At 43.9% G+C, this 26,648-nt stretch overlaps 1 protein-coding gene across 1 annotated transcript in view; it reads left to right on the top strand.

Annotated features, from left to right (window-relative positions):
* Positions 1-26,648, top strand: part of LOC126106551 (gamma-interferon-inducible lysosomal thiol reductase-like) — a 149,587-nt gene that overhangs the window by 18,232 nt on the left and 104,707 nt on the right. Inside the window, exon 2 of the mRNA XM_049912890.1 lies at positions 1,558-1,725. Within this exon, the coding sequence (XP_049768847.1) occupies positions 1,558-1,725 (168 nt within the window). The remainder of the gene's footprint in view (positions 1-1,557; positions 1,726-26,648) is intronic.

The raw sequence follows: 26,648 nt of genomic DNA, 5'->3' as shown, positions 1-26,648 counted from the left end.
TCGTCGAGGGGACACTGAATAGTGCACGGTACGTCCAAACCGTCATCGAACCCATCGTTCTACCATTCCTAGACCGGCAAGGGAACTTGCTGTTCCAACAGGACAATGCACGTCTGCATGTATCCCGTGCCACCCAACGTGCTCTAGAAGGTGTAAGTCAACTACCCTGGCCAGCAAGATCTCCGGATCTGTCCCCCATTGAGCATGTTTGGGACTGGATGAAGCGTCGTCTCACGCGGTCTGCACGTCCAGCACGAACGCTGGTCCAACTGAGGCGCCAGGTGGAAATGGCATGGCAAGCCGTTCCACAGGACTACATCCAGCATCTCTACGATCGTCTCCATGGGAGAATAGCAGCCTGCATTGCTGCGAAAGGTGGATATACACTGTACTAGTGCCGACATTGTGCATGCTCTGTTGCCTGTGTCTATGTGCCTGTGGTTCTGTCAGTGTGATCATGTGATGTATCTGACCCCAGGAATGTGTCAATACAGTTTCCCCTTCCTGGGACAATGAATTCACGGTGTTCTTATTTCAGTTTCCAGGAGTGTATGTGCATATCGCTAGCCTATGACTATCGTCACCTCACTACAGGGTTATTACAAATGACTGAAGCGATTTCACAGCTCTACAATAACTTTATTATTTGAGATATTTTCACAATGCTTTGCACACACATACAAAAACTCAAAAAGTTTTTTTAGGCATTCACAAATGTTCGATATGTGCCCCTTTAGTGATTCGGCAGACATCAAGCCGATAATCAAGTTCCTCCCACACTCGGCGCAGCATGTCCCCATCAATGAGTTCGAAAGCATCGTTGATGCGAGCTCGCAGTTCTGGCACGTTTCTTGGTAGAGGAGGTTTAAACACTGAATCTTTCACATAACCCCACAGAAAGAAATCGCATAGGGTTAAGTCGGGAGAGTGTGGAGACCATGACATGAATTGCTGACCATGATCTCCACCACGACCGATCCATCGGTTTTCCAATCTCCTGTTTAAGAAATGCCGAACATCATGATGGAAGTGCAGTGGGGCACCATCCTGTTGAAAGATGAAGTCGGCGCTGTCGGTCTCCAGTTATGGCATGAGCCAATTTTCCGCGGGCTACGCGTGAAACTTGCCCGCACGCGTTCAACCGTTTCTTCGCTCACTGCAGGCCGACCCGTCGATTTCCCCTTACACAGGCATCCAGAAGCTTTAAACTGCGCATACCATCGCCGAATGGAGTTAGCAGTTGGTGGATCTTTGCTGAACTTCGTCCTGAAGTGTCGTTGCACTGTTATGACTGACTGATGTGAGTGCATTTCAAGCACGAAATACGCTTTCTCGGCTCCTGTCGCCATTTTGTCTCACTGCGCTCTCGAGCGCTCTGACGGCAGAAACCTGAAGTGCGGCTTCAGCCGAACAAAACTTTATGAGTTTTTCTACGTATCTGTAGTGTGTCGTGACCATATGTCAATGAATGGAGCTACAGTGAATTTATGAAATCGCTTCAATCATTTGTAATAGCCCTGTATATTACCAGTCGTTACGGCATATATTGTGTTGCAGGCGTCCGCTGTAAACGCAACACTTCTCACCAGCCCAGTGGAGGTCGGCCTTTACTATGAAACACTTTGCCCGCACTGCCGGGGGTTCGTCATCGAGCAGTTGCTTCCGGCGTATCTAAAAGCTCCAGAACGGATCAAGCTTAAACTGGTGCCGTATGGAAATGCTGAGGTAAGTAAAATTTACTCCATTTCAATATTTTTAGTAGCTACTGCTCGTCTTATTTCAGAGGATTGAAACAGTTAACTTCAGCACAGACGGCTTTATTTCACGGCGTCCATCATCACAGGGTTGGTTCAAATGGCTCTAAGCACTATGGGACTTAACATCTGAGATCATCAGTCCCCTAGACTTAGAACTACGTAAACCTAACTAACTTAAGGACATCACACACATCCATGCCCAAGGCAGGAACAGAACCTGCAACCGTAGCAGCTGCGTGGTTCCGAACTGAAGCGCCTAGAACCGCTCGGTCGCAGAGGCCGGCCCATCACAGGGTTGCTGCCGAAAGTTTGACCGTATGGAGTAGAAAGCGAAATTCGTGACTGGATTGAGGATTTATTGATAGATGTGGAGAGTCGTCGACAGATGTAGAAGAGGCGTCAGCTGTCCCTCAGGGAAGTGTGTTGGGACCCTTGTTGTTCATGTCGTATGTTAATGACCTGGCAGACTTTAGGCAGATGATATAGTTAAGTACGAGAGTCATTAGATAATGAAAGAAACAAACTGATGTAGAAACAAAATAGTTTGTAGAAGGAGGTCTGTACTTTCTTGAGTTTAGGTTGGTATCACTGGGATGAGTTGAGAACAGCTGACGGATAAAAATTGTTTTGTTTATAACCTCAAAATTGCATTTAGCGATGATATGTCCACTTGAAGTCTCCACATTAGTTGAAAAATATTCGGTGATCCGTTTTCCGTTTCTTTTTTTTTTTTCTCTGAAGGTGAAAATCTGACTAAAATCTTTCCTCGAATGATTTTTGTTTTTTGCGGTCTGGAGCTGAAAATCCGACTAAAGTCCTTTCCCGAATGGTTTTATAGCATGATGAAAGCTGTACAAACTGCAGAAACTTTTACAAATAGGTGGAACAGTCTGAAAACACTCGAACCTCAGCGACTAACGAGCAACGTATTGGTCGGTCAATTCAAGTGTCAACTCCTTCGCTTGAAACCGGCACTCACGTGATTATTCGTGAAGCCGGCGTGTTTGCAATTCGACACATAGCGAAACCAGTTGCAGTAAATGTTGGTACCGTTCCTAACGTTGTGAGTAACAAGCTCAAGTTCAGAAAAAAGGCGTAAGGTGTATCTCGAAACATTTAACACAACGTAAAAAAGTCTCAAAGTGTGTGCAGACTTGAAAGAAAGAACGCTATGAAGGGGAAGGTGGTCCTTTTCCAAAAAAGATTTTAACTTGTGATAAAAGTTGCGTTCACCATTTTGAACCAGAGTCCAAAAAACAAAGCAGGGAGTGGAAGCACATCAGCTCACCTGTCCGAAAGAAATTCAGAACGCAGTCAGCGGCGTGAAGAGCCATGCTGACCGTCTTTTGGGGTGACCAAGGTGCGGCCTTTGGTAGTTATCTCGAAGATCAGACACGCTTATGAAGAAAGTAAAGCCAGTAATGAGAGAAAAATGTCGTGGATATCAAAGGAAACGCGTGATATTGTTTCACGACAATGGACACCCTCACACCGTCCTCCATTTGGCCGGTTGTATAATTGGGTTGAGAGATACTATACTTCGTTCGTCATAAGAATAAACCTGATGTAAACAAACACAAGCAGCAGCCGTAGCTCTGCTACAATGGTGTTGTGCCGCTCTTGGGAGTAGGTCCTATGTACGTATTAGATATCTTATTACTATGTCATTGTAAATGAAACTAAGACGTTTTGATATACACTCCTGGAAATGGAAAAAAGAACACATTGACACCGGTGTGTCAGACCCACCATACTTGCTCCGGACACTGCGAGAGGGCTGTACAAGCAATGATCACACGCACGGCACAGCGGACACACCAGGAACCGCGGTGTTGGCCGTCGAATGGCGCTAGCTGCGCAGCATTTGTGCACCGCCGCCGTCAGTGTCAGCCAGTTTGCCGTGGCATACGGAGCTCCATCGCAGTCTTTAACACTGGTAGCATGCCGCGACAGCGTGGACGTGAACCGTATGTGCAGTTGACGGACTTTGAGCGAGGGCGTATAGTGGGCATGCGGGAGGCCGGGTGGACGTACCGCCGAATTGCTCAACACGTGGGGCGTGAGGTTTCCACAGTACATCGATGTTGTCGCCAGTGGTCGGCGGAAGGTGCACGTGCCCGTCGACCTGGGACCGGACCGCAGCGACGCACGGATGCACGCCAAGACCGTAGGATCCTACGCCGTAGGGGACCGCACCGCCACTTCCCAGCAAATTAGGGACACTGTTGCTCCTGGGGTATCGGCGAGGACCATTCGCAACCGTCTCCATGAAGCTGGGCTACGGTCCCGCACACCGTTAGGCCGTCTTCCGCTCACGCCCCAACATCGTGCAGCCCGCCTCCAGTGGTGTCGCGACAGGCGTGAATGGAGGGACGAATGGAGACGTGTCGTCTTCAGCGATGAGAGTCGCTTCTGCCTTGGTGCCAATGATGGTCGTATGCGTGTTTGACGCCGTGCAGGTGAGCGCCACAATCAGGACTGCATACGACCGAGGCACACAGGGCCAACACCCGGCATCATGGTGTGGGGAGCGATCTCCTACACTGGCCGTACACCACTGGTGATCGTCGAGGGGACACTGAATAGTGCACGGTACATCCAAACCGTCATCGAACCCATCGTTCTACCATTCCTAGACCGGCAAGGGAACTTGCTGTTCCAACAGGACAATGCACGTCCGCATGTATCCCGTGCCACCCAACGTGCTCTAGAAGGTGTAAGTCAACTACCCTGGCCAGCAAGATCTCCGGATCTGTCCCCCATTGAGCATGTTTGGGACTGGATGAAGCGTCGTCTCACGCGGTCTGCACGTCCAGCACGAACGCTGGTCCAACTGAGGCGCCAGGTGGAAATGGCATGGCAAGTCGTTCCACAGGACTACATCCAGCATCTCTACGATCGTCTCCATGGGAGAATAGCAGCCTGCATTGCTGCGAAAGGTGGATATACACTGTACTAGTGCCGACATTGTGCATGCTCTGTTGCCTGTGTCTATGTGCCTGTGGTTCTGTCAGTGTGATCATGTGATGTATCTGACCCCAGGAATGTGTCAATAAAGTTTCGTCTTCCTGGGACAATGAATTCACGGTGTTCTTATTTCAATTTCCAGGAGTGTATTAACAGCCATCAACGTTTTTCGTAATCATACCTTAGCTACGAAATTTTATTTAAAAAATCGTGTACATTACCAGTCACCGTAAATGCTACTTCTGCTCTGATTGTCCCGCTGTTCATACGTATTGTGCAAGTGGATGACTTTGCTTCCTGCTTCGTAGTAAAATGTGTGCGCGGTACACCGTTAATGGCGAGGAACAAGTTGTTCTTAATGTTTCTCACAAGCTTACAGAGAAAAATCAGCTCTACTTGAATATGCCCATTATTTTGTAGGACAGATGTCTCACACGAGCCAGGTTGATAAGCGTCGTAGAAACATGGGAAACAATAGTTTTCGCGGCGTGGAGCACACTGTACAAATGCTGCATTTTCACAGTTGTCACCTTAATATGCCGATCTGAACCCAACAGAAATTATCTGGAGTCAACTCAAGGGATTTTTCGCGAGAAAAGCTGCCGAACGTATTGGAACTAATGTACGAACCTTTGACACGTTACTACCGAACGATGGCGAAATGCAGAACAGTACGTCATAAAAGAGGAGGAGGAAATGTGGAGTTTTTGGTGGCTTGAGATTCTATTGCTGGTCGCTTCGTTATCAATTTAGCAGTACTTAAATGTACCTCGGATTCCGATATGGACGGAGTTCAGAGTTGCTAGACGATTGACTATAATGCATTCAGTGGCTTCAATATTTAACTTCATGGGAAATGAGCAGTGCGCTTTCACGCCACGCATACCTCACACTGAAAAATTACTATTGTTGAAGTCACGAATTTTTATCACTCTTGTTTTTAATTACAATACTATGTTAGCCAAGATCGAGGACGTGTTATGTTTTTCGTCAGGCCACTTAAGAAGCCATGTATAATTCCGTTACGCTTAAAAACGGAATGACATTCAAAGCTATATTGTTCTCTGCTCGTCTCTTTTCACGTCTTTACTGCACCTGTTCATATCATTGCAGATTATCTGTATCACTTGCCTGGCCAGCGCTGTCCAAGTTAAAAGCGCCCATTAAGCTGGTGCTCCGTACCATCGCTGAGTCGATGTACGGTTAACGGGCAGGATAAAACGTATTCTCATTATCGTACCTTACTGTACTCGAGACAGGTTGGCTCCCGCTACACGTGAAACGAAATCAAATGAGGTCCCAGCAAACGCGGAAAAATATGTTGTTGTTGTGGTCTTCAGTCCTGAGACTGGTTTGATGCAGCTCTCCATGCTGCTCTACCCTGTGCAAGCTTCTTCATCTCCCAGTACCTACTGCAACCTACATCCTTCTGAATCTGTTTAGTGTATTCATCTCTTGGTCTCCTCCTACGATTTTTACCCTCCACGCTGCCCTCCAATATTAAATTGGTGATCCCTTGATGCCTCAGAACATGTCCTACCAACCGATCCCTTCTTCTGGTCAAGTTGTGCCACAAACTTCTCTTATCCCAAATCCTATTCAATACTTCCTCATTAGCGGAAAAATATATAGAGAGATATTTACATGAGGTTATGATGAACGAAATACACCTCGTCTTCCCTACAGTCCATATTTGACACCGTCGGATTTTCATTCCTTTGGTGCGCTCAAGGAGACATTACGTGGAAAAAATTTCGAAAACAACGCGGAAGTGAAAGAATTTGTAGGAAAGTGGCTCACACGAAAAGACAAAGACTTCTTTGCAGCAGGTATAAAAAAAACTAGTTCGTTGGGACAAGTGTATTAATATTGGTGGGGACTATGTCGAGAAGTAGTAAAAATCTCATTTTGTAAAAGTACAGTTTTACTTCTACATCAGTTTGTCTCCTTGATCATTGAATATCCCTCGTATAAAGAAGTACCATAAAAAAAGATGCACAAACATTCTGTCGGATCTCGATAAGATTTCAAAGTAGTGCAATAGTTGGCAACTAGTTTTACATGTTCAGAAATGTAATATCGTGTGTTTCACAAAGTCAGAAAACGTAGTATCCTATGATTACAATACAACGAGTCACGCTTTGAGTCGCTCATACAAGTACATGGACGTAACTATTCGCAGGAATTTATAGGGAGATTAACTGGAACGATCACATAGCCCGAACTGAAGGCAAAGCTGGTGTCAGACTTCGCTTTATTGGTAGAATACCAGGCACATACCATCTGTCTGCAAGGGTGGCTTGTTACAAAACACTCGTACGACCCGTCAGAGAATATTGCTCAAGTTTGTGGGACCTGTACCAAATGTAAGGGGTAGTCAAACGAAAACGAGACAGATGGAAAAAATACGTAAACTGTGCATTAATTCAAAAGTAAACATCATAATTGTCAATACAATTATTTCATTGTGAGACAAAACGGTCAATCCCGTCACCGAAAAATGTTTGCAGTTGCTTACGGAACCATGATTGTACCGATGCGTGCAGTTCCTCGTCCGAAGCAGATCTACGACCAAAAAGTCTTTCTTCAGGGCTCTGAAAATATGGAAATTGCGTTGGGAAAGGTCGAGACTGTATGGAGGAGACTGTAGGTGGCTTCCTAGTAAAACTTCTGCAGCCTAGTGGAAACAACCTTGGCAGCATATGGGGGTCATTATCCTGCAACATAACGATGGTGTCCGTCAACGTTCCTGGGCGTTTAGAATGCGCTGCAGAAGTTTCGCTGGAAAGACCTCACACATATTTCATACAATCTGCATCTCTCCCCATGTGGTCTCCCTGAGGAAAGACAATCGTCTCCGTAGATTAGCTTCGGACGAAGAGGTGCACGCCCGGCTACAATCGTGGTTCCACTGGCAATCGCAACATTTTTCCATGAAGCCATTGACCGTCTTGTTTCGTAGTGGAATAACTGAATGGCAATTACCTTTGAAATAATAACCAGTTGTTGTCGTTGTGGTCTTCAGTCCAGAGACTGGTTTGATGCAGCTCTCCATGCTACTCTATCCTGTGCAAGCTTCTTCATTTCCCAGTAGCTACTGCAACCTACATCCTTCTGAATCTGTTTAGTGTATTCATCTATTGGTCTCCCTCCACGCTGCCCTCCAATACTAAATTGGTGATTCCTTAATGCCTCAGAATATGCCCTACCAACCGATCCCTTCTTCTAGTCAAGTTGTGCCACAAATTTCTCTTCTCTCCAGTTCTGTTCAATACCTCCTCATTAGTTATGTGATCTACCCATCTGATCTTCAGCATTCTTCTCTAGCACCAAATTTCGAAAGCTTCTATTCTGTTCTTGTCTAAACTATTTATCGTCCACGTTTCACTTCCAAACATGGCTACACTCCATACAAATACTTTCAGAAACGACTTCCTGACACTTAAATCTATACTCGATGTTAACAAATTTCTCTTTTTCAGAAACGCTTTCCTTGCCATTGCCAGTCTACATTTTATATACTCTCTACTTCGACCATCATCAGTTATTTTGCTCCCCAAATAGCAAAACTCATTTACTACTTTAAGCGTCTCATTTCCTAATCTAATTCCCGCAGCATCATCCGATGTAATGCGACTACATTCCATTATCCTCGTTTTGCTTTTGTTGATGTTCATCTTATATCCTCCTTTCAAGACACTGTCCATTCTTCCAGGTCCTTTGCTGTCTCTGACAGAATTACAATGTCATCGGCGAACCTCAAAGTTTTTATTTCTTCTACATGGATTTTAATTCCTACTCCGAATTTTTCTTTCGTTTCCTTTACTGCTTGCTCAATATACAGATTGAATAACATCGGGGATAGGCTACAGCCCTGTCTCACTCCCTTCCCAAGCACTGCTTCCCTTTCATGCCCCTCGACTCTTATAACAGCCGTCTGGTTTCTGTACAAATTGTAAATAGCCTTTCGCTCCCTGTATTTTACCCCTGCCACCTTCAGAATTTGAAAGAGAGTATTCCAGTCAACATTGTCAAAAGCTTTCTCTAAGTCTACAAATGCTAGAAACGTAGGTTTGCCTTTCCTTAATCTATTTTCTAAGATATATCGTAGGGTCAGTATTGCCTCACGTGTTCCAACATTTCTACGGAATCCAAACTGATCTTCCCCGAGGTCGGCTTCTATCAGTTTTTCCATTCGTCTGTAAAGAATTCGTGTTAGTATTTTTCAGCCGTGGCTTATACACTTGGTTTTTTTCATCTGTCTCGTTTTCATTTGACTGCACCTTATAGGACTAGTAAGCAATACTGAAGACGTACAGAGAAAGCTACATACAGGGAATGGTCACAGTTTTTCAGTGTCCTGAAGGGTCTCTACATGAGCATATTCATCATTTTCTTTAACATTTAACTTAATGTATCCATCTGCGGCATCTCATTTCCGGCCGCAACTGTAAACAAAAAAAATAAAAAATAAAAAACTATCAAATAAAATATAATTAAATTAAAATATAGTAAAATAAAAGACTGAGCAGCTGAGTGTGTCTGTAGTGGCCACAAGCAAGGTATATTACCTTTATTTCCCCTCATATTTTACTGACATTTTTGGTAATTATCGGAGCCCCACACGCATATTCAATGCATCTATGTGAAATACGTCAGTATGTACAGCCTTTCCTCCTCTCATGAATGAAAAGTCTGAATGAGAGTGTACAAGGTAAAGTTCGGTATCCAGATCTGAGGGAGCAGAAGTAGTCTGCTAGTGTGGCAGAATAGCCAGCCCTATAAAGCACGTACCAGGTTGGCACCACACTATAAGGAGCTCACTGGCCGCTCCGGAAGAACGGAACACGTGACTTCCAAAAGGGTTCACTCGGCAGTGTTCCGAGAGACGAGAGGCGGGCGACACCGACTAAGTGTGAGTGTCTCTATTCATAGTTATCTCATTATCTTATTCTTGTGGATTTCAGCTCCAGGCAAAATCAACGTCTTACTCTCATCGCCTATTGCTCGTTGAGCGGTATACGGAATTTTTCTGGTTAATTTCGGAACGTTGTTACCAGTTACACTTGGCCACGCACGCAAGCTATTGTTCTGCTCCACCGTCGTTCAGACATTTAGACTCGTATTGTATCTTCTCAGTTCGGTCTGATTTAGTTCGTTGTTTATCTCTCGAGTATAGTATATTTGAACAGATTTCTCCAAAACTTCGCTAATTTAGATTTCGGTTCGTAATCTAGATTCCACGTGTCTTCGTCGTCTCACAAGGGAACCTTCCCATCGCACCCCCCTCAGATTTAGTTATAAGTTGGCACAGGGATAGGCCTTGAAAAACTGAACACAGATCAATCGAGAAAACAGGAAGAAGTTGTGTGGAACTATGAAAAAATTAAGCAAAATATCCAAACTGAGTAGTCCATGCGCAAGGTAGGCAACATCTATGAGAGTGTCAGCTTACGAGTGCCGTGGTCCCGTCGTTAGCGTGAGCAGCTGCGGGACGAGAGGTCTTTGGTTCAAATCCTCTCTTGAGTGAAAAGTTTAATTTTTTATTTTCAGACAATTATTAAAGTTCAGGCACTCACACATAATCAACTTCGCTCTCCAAAATTCCAGGACATGTTTAGATTTGCTTGGACATATGCAGGATTTGAAGGTCTACACAAGGAAACATTTGAAAACGTAAAAAACATATGTTTTGACAGAGCACAGGGAAAACTGTGCGACTGTGAAACTGTTGCATTCATTTGTTGCAGTTTATGTGACAAACTCTTATGTTTTCATCACTTTTTTGGGAGTGATTATCACATCCACAAGAAAACCTAAATCGGGCAAGGTAGAAGAATCTTTTTACCCATTCGCCAAGTGTGCAAGTTAGGTGGGTGGACACCATATTCCTGTCATGTGGCGCACATGCCGTCACCAGTGTCGTATAGAATATATCAGACGTGTTTTCCTGTGGAGGAATCGTTTGACCTATGACCTTGCGATCAAATGTTTTCGGTTCCTACTGGAGCGGCACGTCCTTTCGTCTGCTAATCGCACGGTTTTGCGGTGCGGTCGCAAAACACAGACGCTAAACTTATTACAGTGAACAGAGACGTCAATGAATGAACGGACGGATCGTAACTTTGCGAAAATAAAGAAAGTAAAATTTTTACTAGAGGGAGGACTCGAACCGAGGACCTCTCGTTCCGCATTTGCTCACTCTAACCACGGGACCACGGCGCTCCTCAACTCACGTTCTCCTTGATGTTGCATATCTTGCACATGGACTATTCAGTTTGTATATTTTGTTCATTTTTTCATAGTTCCACACAACGTCTTCCTGTTTTGTCGATTGATCTGTGTTCAGTTTTTCAAGGCCTATCTACTGCGTCAATTTATAACTAAATCTTAGGGGGGTGCGATGGGGAGGTTCCCTAGTCAGCACGTGTCAAGTACGGATCTGAAACCCTCTAAGGTCGCAGATCGTGTCTCACAGTAACACATCTAGTCCAATTTGCTTGTCTAGCCAGAATTTTACCGCTCATTTTATAAAGAATTTCTGTTCGTGGTTGTGAGTTTCGTCACATGGCACAGTCACTGATTCTCGGAGTATAAGTTCCAAATTAGTTTCAGAACCTTTTCTATGGTGCAACTGTTAACAGTTTATTCTTATTGGTGAAGTTTTGTTCACTTGCTTCGTGCACTCAAGACAAGGGAACAACCCAGAATGAGATTTACACTCTGCAGCGGAGTGTGCGCTGATATGATACTTCAAGGGAACAACCGTTTGTAAACCACGTGCATACTGGTAGTGTTTTTCTTTATTCTTATATTTGTCCTGAATGTCGCCAGTGAAAGATTCCTCTGACGCTTCCATAATTAATAATTAATGATAAATCGTGGTGGGGTCTCCAAGACGCAGTTGTAAATGTGATTTTGTAACTCAGCCGAGAGTGTTATGAAGAATAGCAATTATCACCAATTTATTAGTTGTTTACCTTATTTGTTTGTTCAGCTGTTCTTGAATAAACGTGATATTTTTACCAGAGCACAAGCTTACATATTCCCTCACAGATTTCCATTTTACTTCCTGCTGCAATCCGTTGTGCAACAGATAAACATGACCAAGTTATTTATTTAATATTTACTCAACTATTATAAGAGTGCCAGATCTTACACCGACATATACCCTTCAGTCCCATGCCAGAGAGACACGGAAATCCTGAAGAAACTGTACTGGCTAACGCTTGAAGACGGATGCTAACTGCCCCGAAAAAAGGAAGATTAGAGCATAACGTTCCACCGACAGCGCGGTCATTAGAGACGGAGCTCGACTTCGAATCATGATAGGTTGAGCAGGAAATTAGAGGAACCATCCCGGCATTTGCCTGAAGCGGTTTAGAGGAAACACGGGAAACCTGTCTGGATGGCCGGACAGGGATTTGAACCGTCGTCCTCCCGAATGTGGTTCCAGTGTATTAACTACCGTGTCACCTCACTCGGTGACCATCCCGAGAAAGCGAACTTACAGTGTATCAAGAACTATCTTTAAGTGATGAATCTGGGAGTTTACTACACACATCTCCAAAAGTTTTGAAAATTTGTCGTAAGTTCCTACGGGACCAACCTGCTACTTAATCTAACTTAAACTAACTTAAGCAGGGACAACACACACACCCATACCCGAGGGGGAAAACTCGAACCTCCGACGGGGGAGCCGTGGGAAACGTAGTAAGGCGCCTTAAGTTACGTTGTGCAAGATGCGACAGTTGGCTGCGACTCCGACGCTGCCCCCTCCTCTTTTCCCACCCTGGCAGACGGCGACACGGCCGCAACACGACTGGAGTCGTCGCTGTTTCCCAAGCTCCGGTCGGCGGCGGCGGATTCAAATACATAAGAAAAATAAGAATTCCGATTTTCTTGCTGTAAAAAATACTGTATGTTAATGCAACAAAGTTACATCGGCTCCCAGAGTTAGTTTTTCGATACAGATTCTCCTTTTACTTTAAAAAATTGAAAAGTATCTCTTCCGGTTTTGCGTGTTTTTTTCGCTGTATATTACTTCTCTATTAATTGTGAGGAAAGTAAAAGGCACAAAAAATTGATGTTTGCGTTTCACATCACAGCTTGATAATGAGGTGTCTATTTTTCAGATATTCGTCACAGTTATTCCGATACTTAATTTACAAGTAACCTACTGCATAAAATTTGAATTGTGTACAGTGAAAAATGTGGTCGCTGGCTACTTTACGTATGGTGCACGTTACGTCATACATCGTTGCCGATGAAAAGAAGCTAACATATCGAAATTATTTTTAAAGTTGAGATCAGAATGATATCGATCTCCGTTTCCGAGATTTGGGCTCATATATCTCCGGGAGCATCGCGACTAGCCGCCAGTTCTGTCGACGCGCAACGAGGATCGTGTGGACATCACACGATAGAGAATGCATTTGTTTTGTTTCGCTGACACATTTGGACCTAATGAAACCATTTTATGTCATATTTCTCCGGTATGAGTTACTAATATTTCTCCATATGCTCTTGACAATTTCATTTAAAATGCCACGAAATGTAGGTTTCTTAAAGCCAAGTGATCAAGCAGAACCCATTTTCTTGGTTTTGCTGAGGCATCTGAACCTGTTCCAAGCTTTCTTTCTCGTTTATTTCTCTGATACGAGTCCCGAATATTCCTCCATCTGTTTTTGCAAAAAAATGGTTCAAATGGCTCTGAGCACTATGGGACTTAACATCTATGGTCATCAGTCCCCTAGAACTTAGAACTACTTAAACCTAACTAACCTAAGGACAGCACACAACACCCAGCCATCACGAGGCAGAGAAAATCCCTGACCCCGCCGGGAATCGAACCCGGGAACGCGGGCGTGGGAAGCGAGAACGCTACCGCACGACCACGAGATGTGGGCTCTGTTTTTGCACATTTCACCTAAAATTCCAATGAAAGATTAGTTTATTAACAATAAGCGCACGCTAGCGTCATTGCATTGTTTCAAGTTCTTGACAACAAGATAGGGTTACACCTTAAACATTTCTAGAATTTTGATTCTGAACGTCTACAGTATACACTGGCAGAAATGTGGAGGAAATAACGTCCGTGCTTGTTTACAAAATTTCCCCAAATTATACTTGTCAGTTTCTCCCACGCAGAAACTTTTGGAACAAGCTAAGGCAACTTTCATAGCCGACTGAATCTTTATTCCCATCCAAATGAACTTCCATATTCTTATATTCTGACAGCATACATCGTTATGGATGACATGAACATTTAATCTTGCCAAGCTGCACCCAAAAGGTGACTCCAGGATTTACAAAAGACGAATTTCAATTGTGAACTGTGTCAGACCAGAAGGGCCTTGTAAAACAGTAGTGCACTTTTGGCACAAGTTTTTTGAGCACTATCTTCTACCAATGAATTGAAGTGAATGTGACAAATTACTTATTGCAGCATACTGTTTGCGCAATCTGTTGAGAAACGCCTTCCTCAAAAACGAACATATATTGATTACAGAAAGCTGTACAACAATCTGGTGGTGGTTTTTCACGACTAGAAGGTATCATCAAGACACCAATCTACCATTTACTTTCAAAGTGAAGGTATTGTAAAATGTAACTTTCTCGTTGTACTTTAGATTGTTCATTTTATAATGTACTTGCCGTTTTCAATTTTTATCGTCACAAAAAAGAGTAATGCGAAAATTGACCTTCAAGTTCATTTTCATCATTCTAATTCTACATCTGCATGGATTATACTGATTTTCATAACAGGCCTGAAAAATTTGCATTAATGGGGAAATATTATATATTTCACTCACCTGCCAGTTTCAACTGTGCACCAATTTCTTCCCAAATTCTGTCTCTGAACATAGTGTCTCTATATTTAGGGTTCTTCAAATCGTAAAGGCAAGGATGTTGCGAGACCAGCTCACAGAGCATCACATCCTGTGAGTGGCTCATTTCTGTTTTCCTTGACTGGCTCGATATCTTTCTGGCAGCCGTACGTCTTTGTGTCGTGCGACTTCCGTTGCAACACTGCTCACTAGTGATGGGGAGCTCGTGAATGAGTCGTTCAGATGAACGCTTCACTCCAGTGAAGTGTGAACTAACCACTCAATTTCAATGAACTGGTACTTCAAACTCTTCACAGATAGCACACTCCTCACTTTCTTCTAGTTCACTCGCTCGCTTCCCCTCTTCCTCTCCCACTACATCGGCGGCCAACATGAAAATAAAAGGTTTGTTAATAACACTGAAAGAGGGATTTTACCTGAAATTGTACCAATGACTACAGGTGACAGCTTACGTTTTGAAGGAGGGTTATTATTTTCAACAAAAATAAAATCTACAGGAAAAGTTCTGAATAATTACTTAACGTAGGTATATAGACTTTGTGACGGTGGTAAACATACTCATTCTATTTTGGATTAAATTTTAAAAGGAACATAAAATTGGACTGCATTTCGTTGGTGGCCCTAGTTTTCAGTCCATGAATACAACAAATAATGTTTCATTTGGTAGATAAAGACTTTTTTGAGCGCTTCGTGAGAAAATGTCGAGCTAGATTAAATGTAATACCCTCTTTATATGTGACAGGCTTCTCTGTTTATCTTTCCTTTGTCCCCTTCGACCGTGCTCTACTTAACTCAGACGCTGTAAGAGCGTAAAACGTTGCGAGTACGTTACTGCATAGTTCGGCCATCTGTTGGTAAAATTATGAAGTATTACGAAGCTTTATTGTACAAGCGAGGCGAAGCGAGCGTAGCCGTGGCTGAGCGGCGAACTGGGAAACTCTGCCAGGCTTCCGTACTTCATGTATGAACTACTTCATTTGAACGCTTCACGGCAAAGAGTGAAATGAATGAAGTAGTTCACGGGAATGAACGAGTTCGACCCATCTCTACTGCTCACTGGTGCAGTGCTGCGGCAGCTGCCGCAACAGTCGCGCGTCGCATCCCAAACTCGAACTGCGCATGCGCCAGCAGGCAACTTCTGACGTCACGTAGCGACCCGTCGCAGTCGCTAGTGTGCGTCGCGTCTTGGACAACGTACCTTTAGACCGCGTGGCCAAAAAAGTGTTACGTCACTCATTTATTTCTAAATTCATGAAAAGGAAAACTGGCTTGCATATTCGTTTGCAATTTGTCTAGATCACAAAAGAGTGTAACGACAAAATCGTCTGTTTCCCAAAGGGAGATGTTGGGTTCATGACACTCCTCGACAAGATCATTACGTCGAGGATCTTCCCACTCTTCAATGGCGGTTCCATGTAAGTTGCACAGAGTACGTGGTCACTGTCAATATCCAAAAATAGCTCGTCTCAATCGATCCTACACGTGTTGGATCAGCTTCACGTCCCGGGAACTGGCACGCCACTCCATTCTGTTGATCCTAACATGCTGAAGAAACGTGTTCACGAAAACAGTACGAGGCTAATCTGGAAAGTGAGGCTACAAGAATTTACTGAAGTACAAAAGATTAATTTATTTTAATAAAATTTACATGCATTGTAGTATAAGTCTTGCATTATTTTTCCACATAGTCACCATTTACCTAAATTCATTTTGTCATCTGTGGGATAAGTTTTTTGATTCCTGTGTAATAGATGTCTCACGTCCTTTTTGAGCCAGTTCTTCACTTCGATTTTCACCTCGTCGTCGGCGGTAAAGTGTTTTCCGCGAAGGTATTCCTTCAATTTCGTGACTAGGTGCGAGATCGGGGCTGTGAGAGGGGTGTCTTAAAACATCCCAATAGCTCTTGTGTTGCCCTCTTGTGTTGCATGAGCGGTGTGTGGAAGTGCTTTGTCTCGAGAGAGACAGACTACCGTTGCCAACACCCTGCGACGTTTGTTTTGTGTGGCTCTGCTAAGCTTCTTCGTGGTCTCACAATATCTTGCAGCATTTATTGTTTCACTTTTTTCCAAACAATCAACGAGCAGAAACCTGGTCCTGTCCCAAAACACTGACACCATGATTTTCCTCGCTGTTTGCTGAGTTTTGAAATTTTTCACGGAAGGAGAATGAGTATGGCGCCACTAAACTGATTGCTCACTGGAGTACGGTGATAAGCCCAAGTTTCATCTCTTGTCACTATAGGTTTGAGAAAAGCCTCGCCTTCAGTCTCAAAACGGTCAAGAAATTCAAAAGCAGCACTGTTCATTTTGTGTGCTTTAGTTAGCATCTTGGGTACCCACAGCGCACACATTTGCGATAATTTGGTCGATCAGTTACGATTTCATCAACAACAGCCCGTGAAATGTTTGGACAAACTGCATGCAGGTCGTCAATAGTCGGACGGCGATCAGAGAGAAGATGTCCAATTTTCTGCATCACACCAGCAGTCGCAACAGACCGTCTTCCCCTTCTGTCTGCATCGTGAATTTCCGTCCTTTCAGAATAGAAATTCCGTACACATTTCGTCACATGCTGCCTTGTCATTACGTCCTCTCCATAAACTGAAACAATTTCGCGATGACTGGCAGCAGCGTTCATGCCCTTAGCATTTAGGTAGCGAATTATAGCGTGCACTTAGGACTTGGCGGGAACGCTCATTTCTGACAGTCACCACGACAGTAATCGACGAGGTACTGATTGTTGGGAATGCTCGTTCAACTTCCTTCCGCTGGCTTCCCGCTACACGGCAGTGGTACGGGGTGTTCAAAAAGTCTCTCCTCAGTGCCGTATGATTGTTAGCCGCGCGTGCCGTATGATTGTTCGCCTGCCTGGGTTACTTCCTTTCAATTGGGCTCTCCCAACATTCCACTGTTTCATTTATCTCAGCCAGCGTCAGTAGTATCGTTGGTGTGTGTCGTTACGTGTTAACGTGAACGGTTGTAGTTCGTTTGTTTCGTTTTTGTCACTGTTAAAACGCTAACCAGTGAAGAATGTGTGTTTTTAGTCGAACAAGTGTATACCTGTGTTTTTACCGCCAGCTTTGAACACTTGTTCGACTAAAAACACATATTCAGTTCGTGTAACATTTAATTCAGTTTTCCCGGAGGCAACACTCCCATATCGCGATACTGTGCCAGATTTGATTAACAAATTTCGAAGTACGGGTTCAGTGACAGATGCACCGAGTAGTGGTCGTCCTAGCGTTTTGTCTGAGGATAAACTACTTGATATTTCCGATAAAATGTCCGTGAGTCCGAACAATTCAATAAGAAAACTCGCCCTGGAAATCGATGTTAGTGTCGGAACGGCCCACACAGCTGTGAGGAAAAAATCAGAACTTTTCCCATACAAAATGACAGTCGTGCAAGAACTGAAAAATACTGATCATGGCAAGAGACTGCATTATTGTCAATGGTTCAAAAATTTCGTTCAACAAAATGGAAGGGATATTCTGAATGAAACGTTTTTCACTGATGAGGCGTGGTTTCATTTAGCCGGGTACACGAATTGGCACAATTCTCGTATGTGGAGTACTGCAAATCCATTGTGTATTCATGAGTAACCACTTCATTCTGTGAAAATAGGAGTTTGAATTGCAATTTCTAGACGTCGGATTGTGGGTCCCACATTTTTCAACGAAACAATAAACGCACAACGATACTGCAGTGATATTCTGTATTCATTCATAGGAGAACTTGTGTTAACTGAAATAATGAACGGTTATTTTCAAGATGGTGCAACCGCGCACACAACTCGCGTTTCAATGTCACTGCTTGCTGATGGTTTTGGTGACCGCATAATTTCACAGGAACTTTGGCCTCCACGATCGCCTGACCTAACACCACCTGACTGTTTCTTCTGCGGTGCAGCGAAAGCAACTGTCTATAAAAACCGCCCAAAATCCATCGATGAATTGAAAACTGCAATATCCACTTTCACTGCTTCTGTTACAGCTTGTGTTTGGAAACATGATTAGACGAATTGAATTGTGTATTCAATAACACGGGGGACACTTTCAACATTTAATGTGAAAATTTGTAAGTAAAAATGAATATTCAATACATTAATAACTTGTATTTCACTGAGTTTCATGCGGCATACGGCACGCGCGGCTAACAATCATACCGCACTGCGGAGAGACTTTTTGAACACCCCGTACCAAATTCCCGCACGGACATTCCATGCTAAAGCTACATGCCTGAAACCTTAGTTTCCAGATAACCCTCGTGCAATGAGCACGCGAGTTAACATCCCTCAGGATTAGATTTTCACCAAAATGTTGGCGTTGCGGTCCCAATATTGGTTGCATAATCTCCTCCCTGTTCCATGGGGAAGTGAGATTACCGTCAACTGTCACGAGAGGTGTTACGGTGCCCCATGTAATGGCATTCGGAACATCACTGTATTCAAACATTATGAATCACCTCGAAGGGAACGATCTATTTATACGTAATCAGCATGGTTTCAGAAAACTTCGTTCTTGTGCAACGCAGCTAGCTCTTTATTCGCACGAAGTAATGGCCGCTATCGACAGGGGATCTCAGGTTGATTCCGTATTTCTGGCTTTCCGGAAAGCTTTTGACACCGTTCCTCACAAGCGACTTTTAATCAAGCTGCGGGCCTATGGGGTATCGTCTCAGTTGTGCGACTGGATTCGTGATTTCCTGTCAGGAAGGTCGCAGTTCGTAGTAATAGACGGCAAATCATCGAGTAAAACTGAAGTGATATCAGGTGTTCCCCAGGGAAGCGTCCAGGGACCTCTGCTGTTCCTGATCTATATAAATGACCTGGGTGACAATCTGAGCAGTTCTCTTAGGTTGTTCGCAGATGATGCAGTAATTTACCGTCTAGTAAGGTATCAGTTGCAAAGCGATTTAGAAAAGATTGCTGTGTGGTGCGGCAGGTGGCAGTTGACGCTAAATAGCGAAAAGTGTGAGGTGATCCACATGAATTCCAAAAGAAATCAGTTGGAATTCGATTACTCGATAAATAGTACAATTCTCAAGGCTGTCAATTCAACTAAGTACCTGGGTGTTAAAATTACGAACAACTTCAGTTGGAAAGACCACATGGATAATATTGTGGGGAAGGCGAGCCAAAGATTGCGTTTCATTGGCAGGACACTTAGAAGATACAACAAATCCAATAAAGAGACAGCTTACACTACACTCGTTCGTCCTCTGTTGGAATATTGGTGCGCGGTGTGGGATCCTTACCAGGTGGGATTGACGGAGGACATCGAAAGGGTGCAAAAAAGGGCAGCTCGTTTTGTATTATCACGTAATAGGGGAGAGAGTGTGGCAGATATGATACGCAAGTTGGAATGGAAGTCATTAAAGCAAAGACGTTTTTCGTCGCGGCGAGATCGATTTGCGAAATTTCAGTCACCAACTTTCTCTTCCAAACGCGAAAATATTTTGTTGAGCCCAACCTACATTGGTAGGAATGATCATCAAAATAAAATAAGAGAAATCAGAGCTCGAACAGAAAGGTTTAGGTGTTCGTTTTTCCCGCGCGCTGTTCGGGAGTGGAATGGTAGAGGGATGGTATGATTGTGGTTCGATGAACCCTCTGCCAAGCACTTAAATGTGAATTGCAGAGTAGTCATGTAGATGTAGATGTAGATGATTCAAATGGCTCTGAACACTATGGGACCTAACATCTGAGGTCATCAGTTCCCTAGACTTAGAACTACTTAAACATAACTATCCTAAGGACATCACGCACATCCATGCCCGAGGCAGGATTCGAACCTGCGACCATAGCGGTCTCGCGGTTCCAGACTGAATCGCCTAGAATCGCTCGGCCACACTGGCCGATGGAACATCACTCCACCACCACTTACAAGCACATGTGGGATACAGTGTTGAAGGCGTTCGATATTACCGGGTTACCTCCAGACATGTCGTCTGTGATCATCAGGGTACAAACAGATCCAAGATTCGTCCGTAAGCAACACCCGACGTCACTCCGGGAGCGTCCTGTCTGCACGAATCCTTGTCCACCTGTAACGCAGTCCATGGCGTTGTGGTATACGACTTGGTGGTCATCAGAAGCGGAGAGGGCATCATACAATCGTCTCCCAACACTCTGATGTGAGACACGACGTCCTGTAGCCTCATCTGACGCCGAATTCAATTTTAGACCACATTGCCCATGGTCCGTTTCACTCTGAAGTTGTAGATATCGAACAACCTGTGTTCCTGTCGAACGTGGGCAGCCTGAGCGGTATAAGTCTTCAGCACTACCTGTCAATTGGAACCAATTGCACAGATCACTTTCACATGTCGAGCGACTTCCCCAATAGCTGATTCTTCAGCGCGTAATATTATGATGCGGATACGATCATTGGTCACGATTGTCTTTCGTGCCACGAAGGATGTTGACTACACTGCTTCATAGGCATCTCTGATGCGTCCTTATCGGTGCTTTACTTTCAACTGAAATGCTTCAGTGCTTCCACCGCAGGTAGCGCTCACGGTAACTGTATGTACGTTTACAAACAATGCCAGCAACGACGTTCCCATCAGTACAGGAACAATCACTATAGCAAGCCCCTGCACGACGAATCAGGGTGATGCAACACTTCTGTTGATGTTTGTATATACAACCGCCTACATATCACCCCCATAGGGACCGCGAAGATAATGTTAATCACAACACGCACGGAGGCGTTTATTAAGCAATCATTCTTCCCACGCTCCATACGTGTATGGTACTGGAAGAAGCCCTAATAAGCGGTACAATGGTAAGTGCCCTCTGCCATGGACCTGACAGTAGTCTGCAAGCTGTGGATGTAGGTGTAGATACATAAGTGAAGATTCCAGTGGATGGAGGATTCTAGAATAGCATTACCGCAGCTTTCCGTTATTACATAAGTGAGCTCTATTAATGTAAAGGAAACGGGAATGACTTAGACATAAGGCAGCTGCTGATACGACATAAACAGAATTTACGTGTCATTGTGGGAAATCCAATAAGGTCGCCAAGTCGTCATCTTTAGCTCTTTCATACGTGAACAATGCTCCTAACGTCTGCTTAACAATTGATGTATTTACAATGAACATTGTGTAAAAAATCAATGACACAGAAGTAAAGACTGACAAAAAAATGCGTGTACTCCACGCTGTAGTAACTTTAACATACATACATAAAGATGACAGCAAAGGACTTGGAAGAGCAGTTGAACGGAATGGATAATGTCTTGAAAGGAGGATATAAGATTAAAATCAACAAAAGCAAAACGAGGATAATCGAATGTAGTGAATTAAGTCAGGGGATGCTGAGGGAATTAGATTAAGAAATGAGACACTTAAAGTAGTAAAGGAGTTTTGCTATTTGGGAAGCAAAATAACTGATGATGGTCGAAGTAGAGAGGATATAAAATGTAAACTGGCAATGGCAAGAAAAGCGTTTCTGAAGAAGAGAAGTTTGTTAACATTGACTATAGTTTTAGGTGTCAGGAAGTCGTTTCTGAAAGTATTTGTATGGAGTGTAGCCATGTATGGAAGTGAAACATGGACGATAAATAGTTTGGGCAAGAAGAGAATAGAAGCTTTTGAAATGTGGTGCTACAGAAGAATTCTGAAGATTAGATGGGTATATCACATAACTAATGAGGAGGCATTGAATAGGATTGGGGAGAAGAGAAGCTTGTGGCACAACCTGACTGGAAGAAGGGATCAGTTGGTAGGACATGTTCTGAGGCATCAAGGGATAACCAATATAGTATTGGAGGGCAGCGTGGAGAGTAAAAATCGTACAGGGAGACCAAGAGATGAATACACTAAGCAGATTCAGAAGTATGTATGTTGCAGTAGTTACTGGGAGATGAAGCTTGCACAGGATAGAGCAGCATGGAGAGCTGCATCAAACTAGTCAGGACTGAAGACCACAACAACAACATAAAGATATAGGTGAGGATACGAATCTGCGTGTATCACAGCAACCACCAGGTAGAGACCAAAGAAATAATAAAATTACCTTTTATTTCACATGTCTCGGAACAAAGCTTGTACTATTATAATATCAGTAGTTTCGCGACCTTAGTACGAGATTGTAGTCACTATTGATATTATTATAGTACATGTTTTCGTGTCTTTATTTTACTGATATTCTCAATCAGTTGTTGAAATCTGTTTAATTTAAAACTTTTCTTTCATTTGATAAAAAGGAGAGACTGGATAGTAGTTCTTGATTGATCGTAAAGCCAAGATATTTTGTATTAGCTTCAGTTTAGAAAACCTTTTTTCGCATTATGTGATTGGGACGCATATGGTCCAGAAGTACTGGATTATAAGTGTTGTACAGGGTAATGATTCACTGAATTTCCATTTAATTAGATGGCTGCATATCTAACAGAGGCGTACACACTTCTATCGGTTGCGCATATATGCATGTAACACCGTTTTACTTATTGCAGGATCTGTTCCTTAACAGACCCAGTGTTAATTTCTACCAGACTCCCTAATGCTACAGCCAAAGCGTTATCGGAGGCTTTAAACACAAATTTTGTTTCAACAATTTGGAAACTTTTGGTGGTTTCCTTCAACGTGCTAATATTCTTGTATAAATCGATCGGTGCATTCAGACATTGATCGACGAACTTCCTCCTGAATCGGTAATCCAACGTCATTAGCCACTTCGCCCACCATTATTTCATTTACTCTTCTTTTCCTCGTCCGGTCAATGTTAATATCCAAATCATTGCATTTTTTAGTGCCAAAAGTAACAGCATTGTCTGTAATAGTACTTCGTTCCGTCATTAAAACCTCATTCAGGATTTTCAATTTGGCGAGTCCTTTATACAAAGTTACCTTTGGAAATTGTACATATCACTGGACAAAATTTATTTCCTTCAGTATCATGTACCTAAAGCGTATGTAGGTCAAAAAGGTGAAATCACATATAGATGGAAGGAGCAAGCGTGCTGCAAACCTTGTATCAATGTATGGCTCGAATGGATCTTGCGCATCTTCCAAATTGCTCACAACTGTTTCCAAGTTTCCTTTTATTGCTTTTGCTGAATTGTAATGAGCACTCCAATGCGTACCAAACAATCGTTTCAAGCGTGCTTTTTTTCTTTTTTTTCAACAAGTAATTCCCATCTGTATGTAGAAGACGACAACAATGATTATAACTTCTCTACAGTCCCAAAACAGGTCACGCTAGAGGGAAGACTAGAGAATGCATATTATTAGCGCAGGGTGTGAATAGAGCTTTCGGACTGACTTCTCGCTTGCCATTGTCATAATACTGAGACCTGCACAAGGCAAAATGCAGCCCACCTTTTTTCCAACTGTTATTGAATATCCTTTGACATACTCTCTATTTCACCCAGTTGGATTTTCATATTCGTAAAATAAAACCCGCCTTGGTAGCCGCAGATCTTAACGTGACTATTTCCGGGATGGAGAGGTATGCCAGCAGAGATCGAATCCAGCCAGCAGATGAACGACGAGGTATCGGTGCGTTGACCAGCCGGTGTGGTTTTTAGGCGGTTTCCCACGTCCCACGAGGAGAATACTGACCTGGTTCGCATGTTCTGCCTCAGATACACTCTACGCATACGATTAGAACACTTTGTCACACTTGCACCCAGTATTTACTGTATACACGTAGTGGGTACACTGCTTTCATCTTGGAGGGCGAGTATGAGACTAATGACCTCAGCTGTTTGGTCTCCTTAAACGCTTACACAGCGTCAACGTAAAATAAACTACATAATAGTTACACTACTGTCCATTAAAATTGCTACACCAAGAAGAAATGCAGATCATAAACGGGAATTCATTGGACAAATATATTATACTAGAACTGACATGTGATTACATTTTCACGCAGTTGGGTGCATATATCCAGAGACATCAGTACCCAGAACAACCACCACTGGCTGTAATAACGGACTTGATACGCTTGGTCATTGAGTCAAACAGAGCTTGGATGGCGTGTACAGGTACAGTTGCCAATGCAGCTTCAACACGACACCACAGTTCATCAAGAGTAGTGACTGGCGTATTGTGACGAGCCAGTTGCTCGGCGACCATTGACCAGACGTTTTCAATTGGTGAGAGGTCTGGAGAATGTGATGGCCATGGCAGCAGTCGAACATTTTCTGTATCCAGAAAGGCCCGTACAGGACCTGCAACATGCGGTCGTGCATTATCCTGCTGAAATGTAGGGTTTCACAGGGATCGAATGAAGGGTAGAGCCACGATTCGTAACCCATCTGAAATGTAACGTCCACTTTTCAAAGTGCCGTCAGTGCGTACAAGAGGTGACCGATACGTGCAACCAATGGCACCCCATACCATCACGCCGGGTGGTACGCCAGTATGGCGATGACGAATACACGCTTCCGCTGTGCGTTCACAGCAATGTCGCCAAATACGGATGCGTCCATCATGAAATTGTAAACAGAACCTGGATTCATCCGAAAAAATGCCGTTTGGAGATTCGTGCAACCAGGTTCGTCGTTGAGTACACCATCGCAGGCGCTCCTGTCTCTGATGCAGCGTCAAGGGTAACCGCAGCCATGGTCTCCGAGCTGATAGTTCATGCTGCTGCAAACATCGTCGAACTGTTCGTGCAGATGGTTGTTGTCTTGCAAACGTCCCCATCAGGGATCGAGACGTGGCTGCGCGATCTGATCCGCTACAGCCATGCGGATAAGATGCCTGTCATCTCGACGGCTGGTGATACGAGGCCGTTGGGATCCAGCACGGCGTTCCGTATTACCCTCCTGAACCCACAGATTCCATATTCTGCTAACAGTCTATTCTTGCGACAGTCATTGGATCTTGACCAACGCGAGCAGCAATGTCGCGATACCATAAACCGCAATGGCGATAGGCTACAATCCGACCTTCATCAAAGTCGGAAACATGATGGTACGCATTTCTCCTCTTTACACGAGGCATCACAACAACGTTTCACCAGGTCAACTGCTGTTTGTGTATGAGAATTCGGTTGGAAACTTTCCTCATCTCAGCATGTTGTAGGTGTCGCCACCGGCGCCAACCTTGTGTGAATGCTCTGAAAAGCTAATCATTTGCATATCACAGCATCTACTTCCTGTCGGTTAAATTTAGCGTCTGTAGCACGTCATCTTCGTGGTGTAGCAATTTTATGGCCAGTAGTGTATGAAGGAGAAACGACTGCAGGATCGATAATTAGAACACCCAGAATGGATTGCAGACTTAGCATTGCAAGTGGACTTGACTGCAACTGTCCACAGTCAGACGTTGCAAGGTAACTTTTTCTGATTTAATGGGGATGCATTTAAAAAGAAAATCGCGCTGTAGACTGTCAAAAACAACCCACTTCCCTAAACTCATCGGCGATAAAGAAAACGCGAAGTTTGAACAATTAATTGCGGTCTTGACAAAATTAGGACAAGTCTTACACCTCTTTCCGTACCGCTTTCGAGACCGTTTGCCGGTTCAACTGAAAGTGCCACAGTGCACTCGCCGATCTAACTGATTGACCTGCAAAGTAATTCCAGTTTTAATGACAAACCTTTTAACGTTAAAACTGTCTACGACACCTGCATTGCTTTCCTCATGTAGCGTTTCCAAGTCTCCATAATCAGATTGCAAAAGTGCTGACCGAACGGGGTGGCGCAGTGGTTAGACACTGGACTCGCATGCGGGAGGACGACGGTTCAATCCCGCGTCCGGCCATCCTGATTTAGGTTTACCGTGATTTCCCTAAATCACTCCAGGCAAATGCCGGGATGGTTCCCCTGAAAGGGCACGGCCGACTTCCTTCCCAATCCTTCCCTAATCCGATGAGACCGAAGACCACGCTGTCTGGTCTCCTTCCCCAAACCAACCAACCAACCAAAAGTGCTAAAGTAGTTCGATCGACATATTTGTGTGAAACACTTTTTTTCGGTTATGAAACTAAATAAGCGACGACTGCGTGGAAACTGAGCGCTAAGCTCTGTGAAATTGTCTGTGTCTGTACGTATGCTGACAGTTTGTACCACATAAAAATTATGTCTTCAGTCACCCAAAGGTTCTTACATAATACT

This window comes from Schistocerca cancellata, chromosome 10, assembly GCF_023864275.1.
Source record: "Schistocerca cancellata isolate TAMUIC-IGC-003103 chromosome 10, iqSchCanc2.1, whole genome shotgun sequence".
Lineage (NCBI taxonomy): Eukaryota > Metazoa > Arthropoda > Insecta > Orthoptera > Acrididae > Schistocerca > Schistocerca cancellata.
This window is presented reverse-complemented; position numbering and strand designations above follow the sequence as displayed.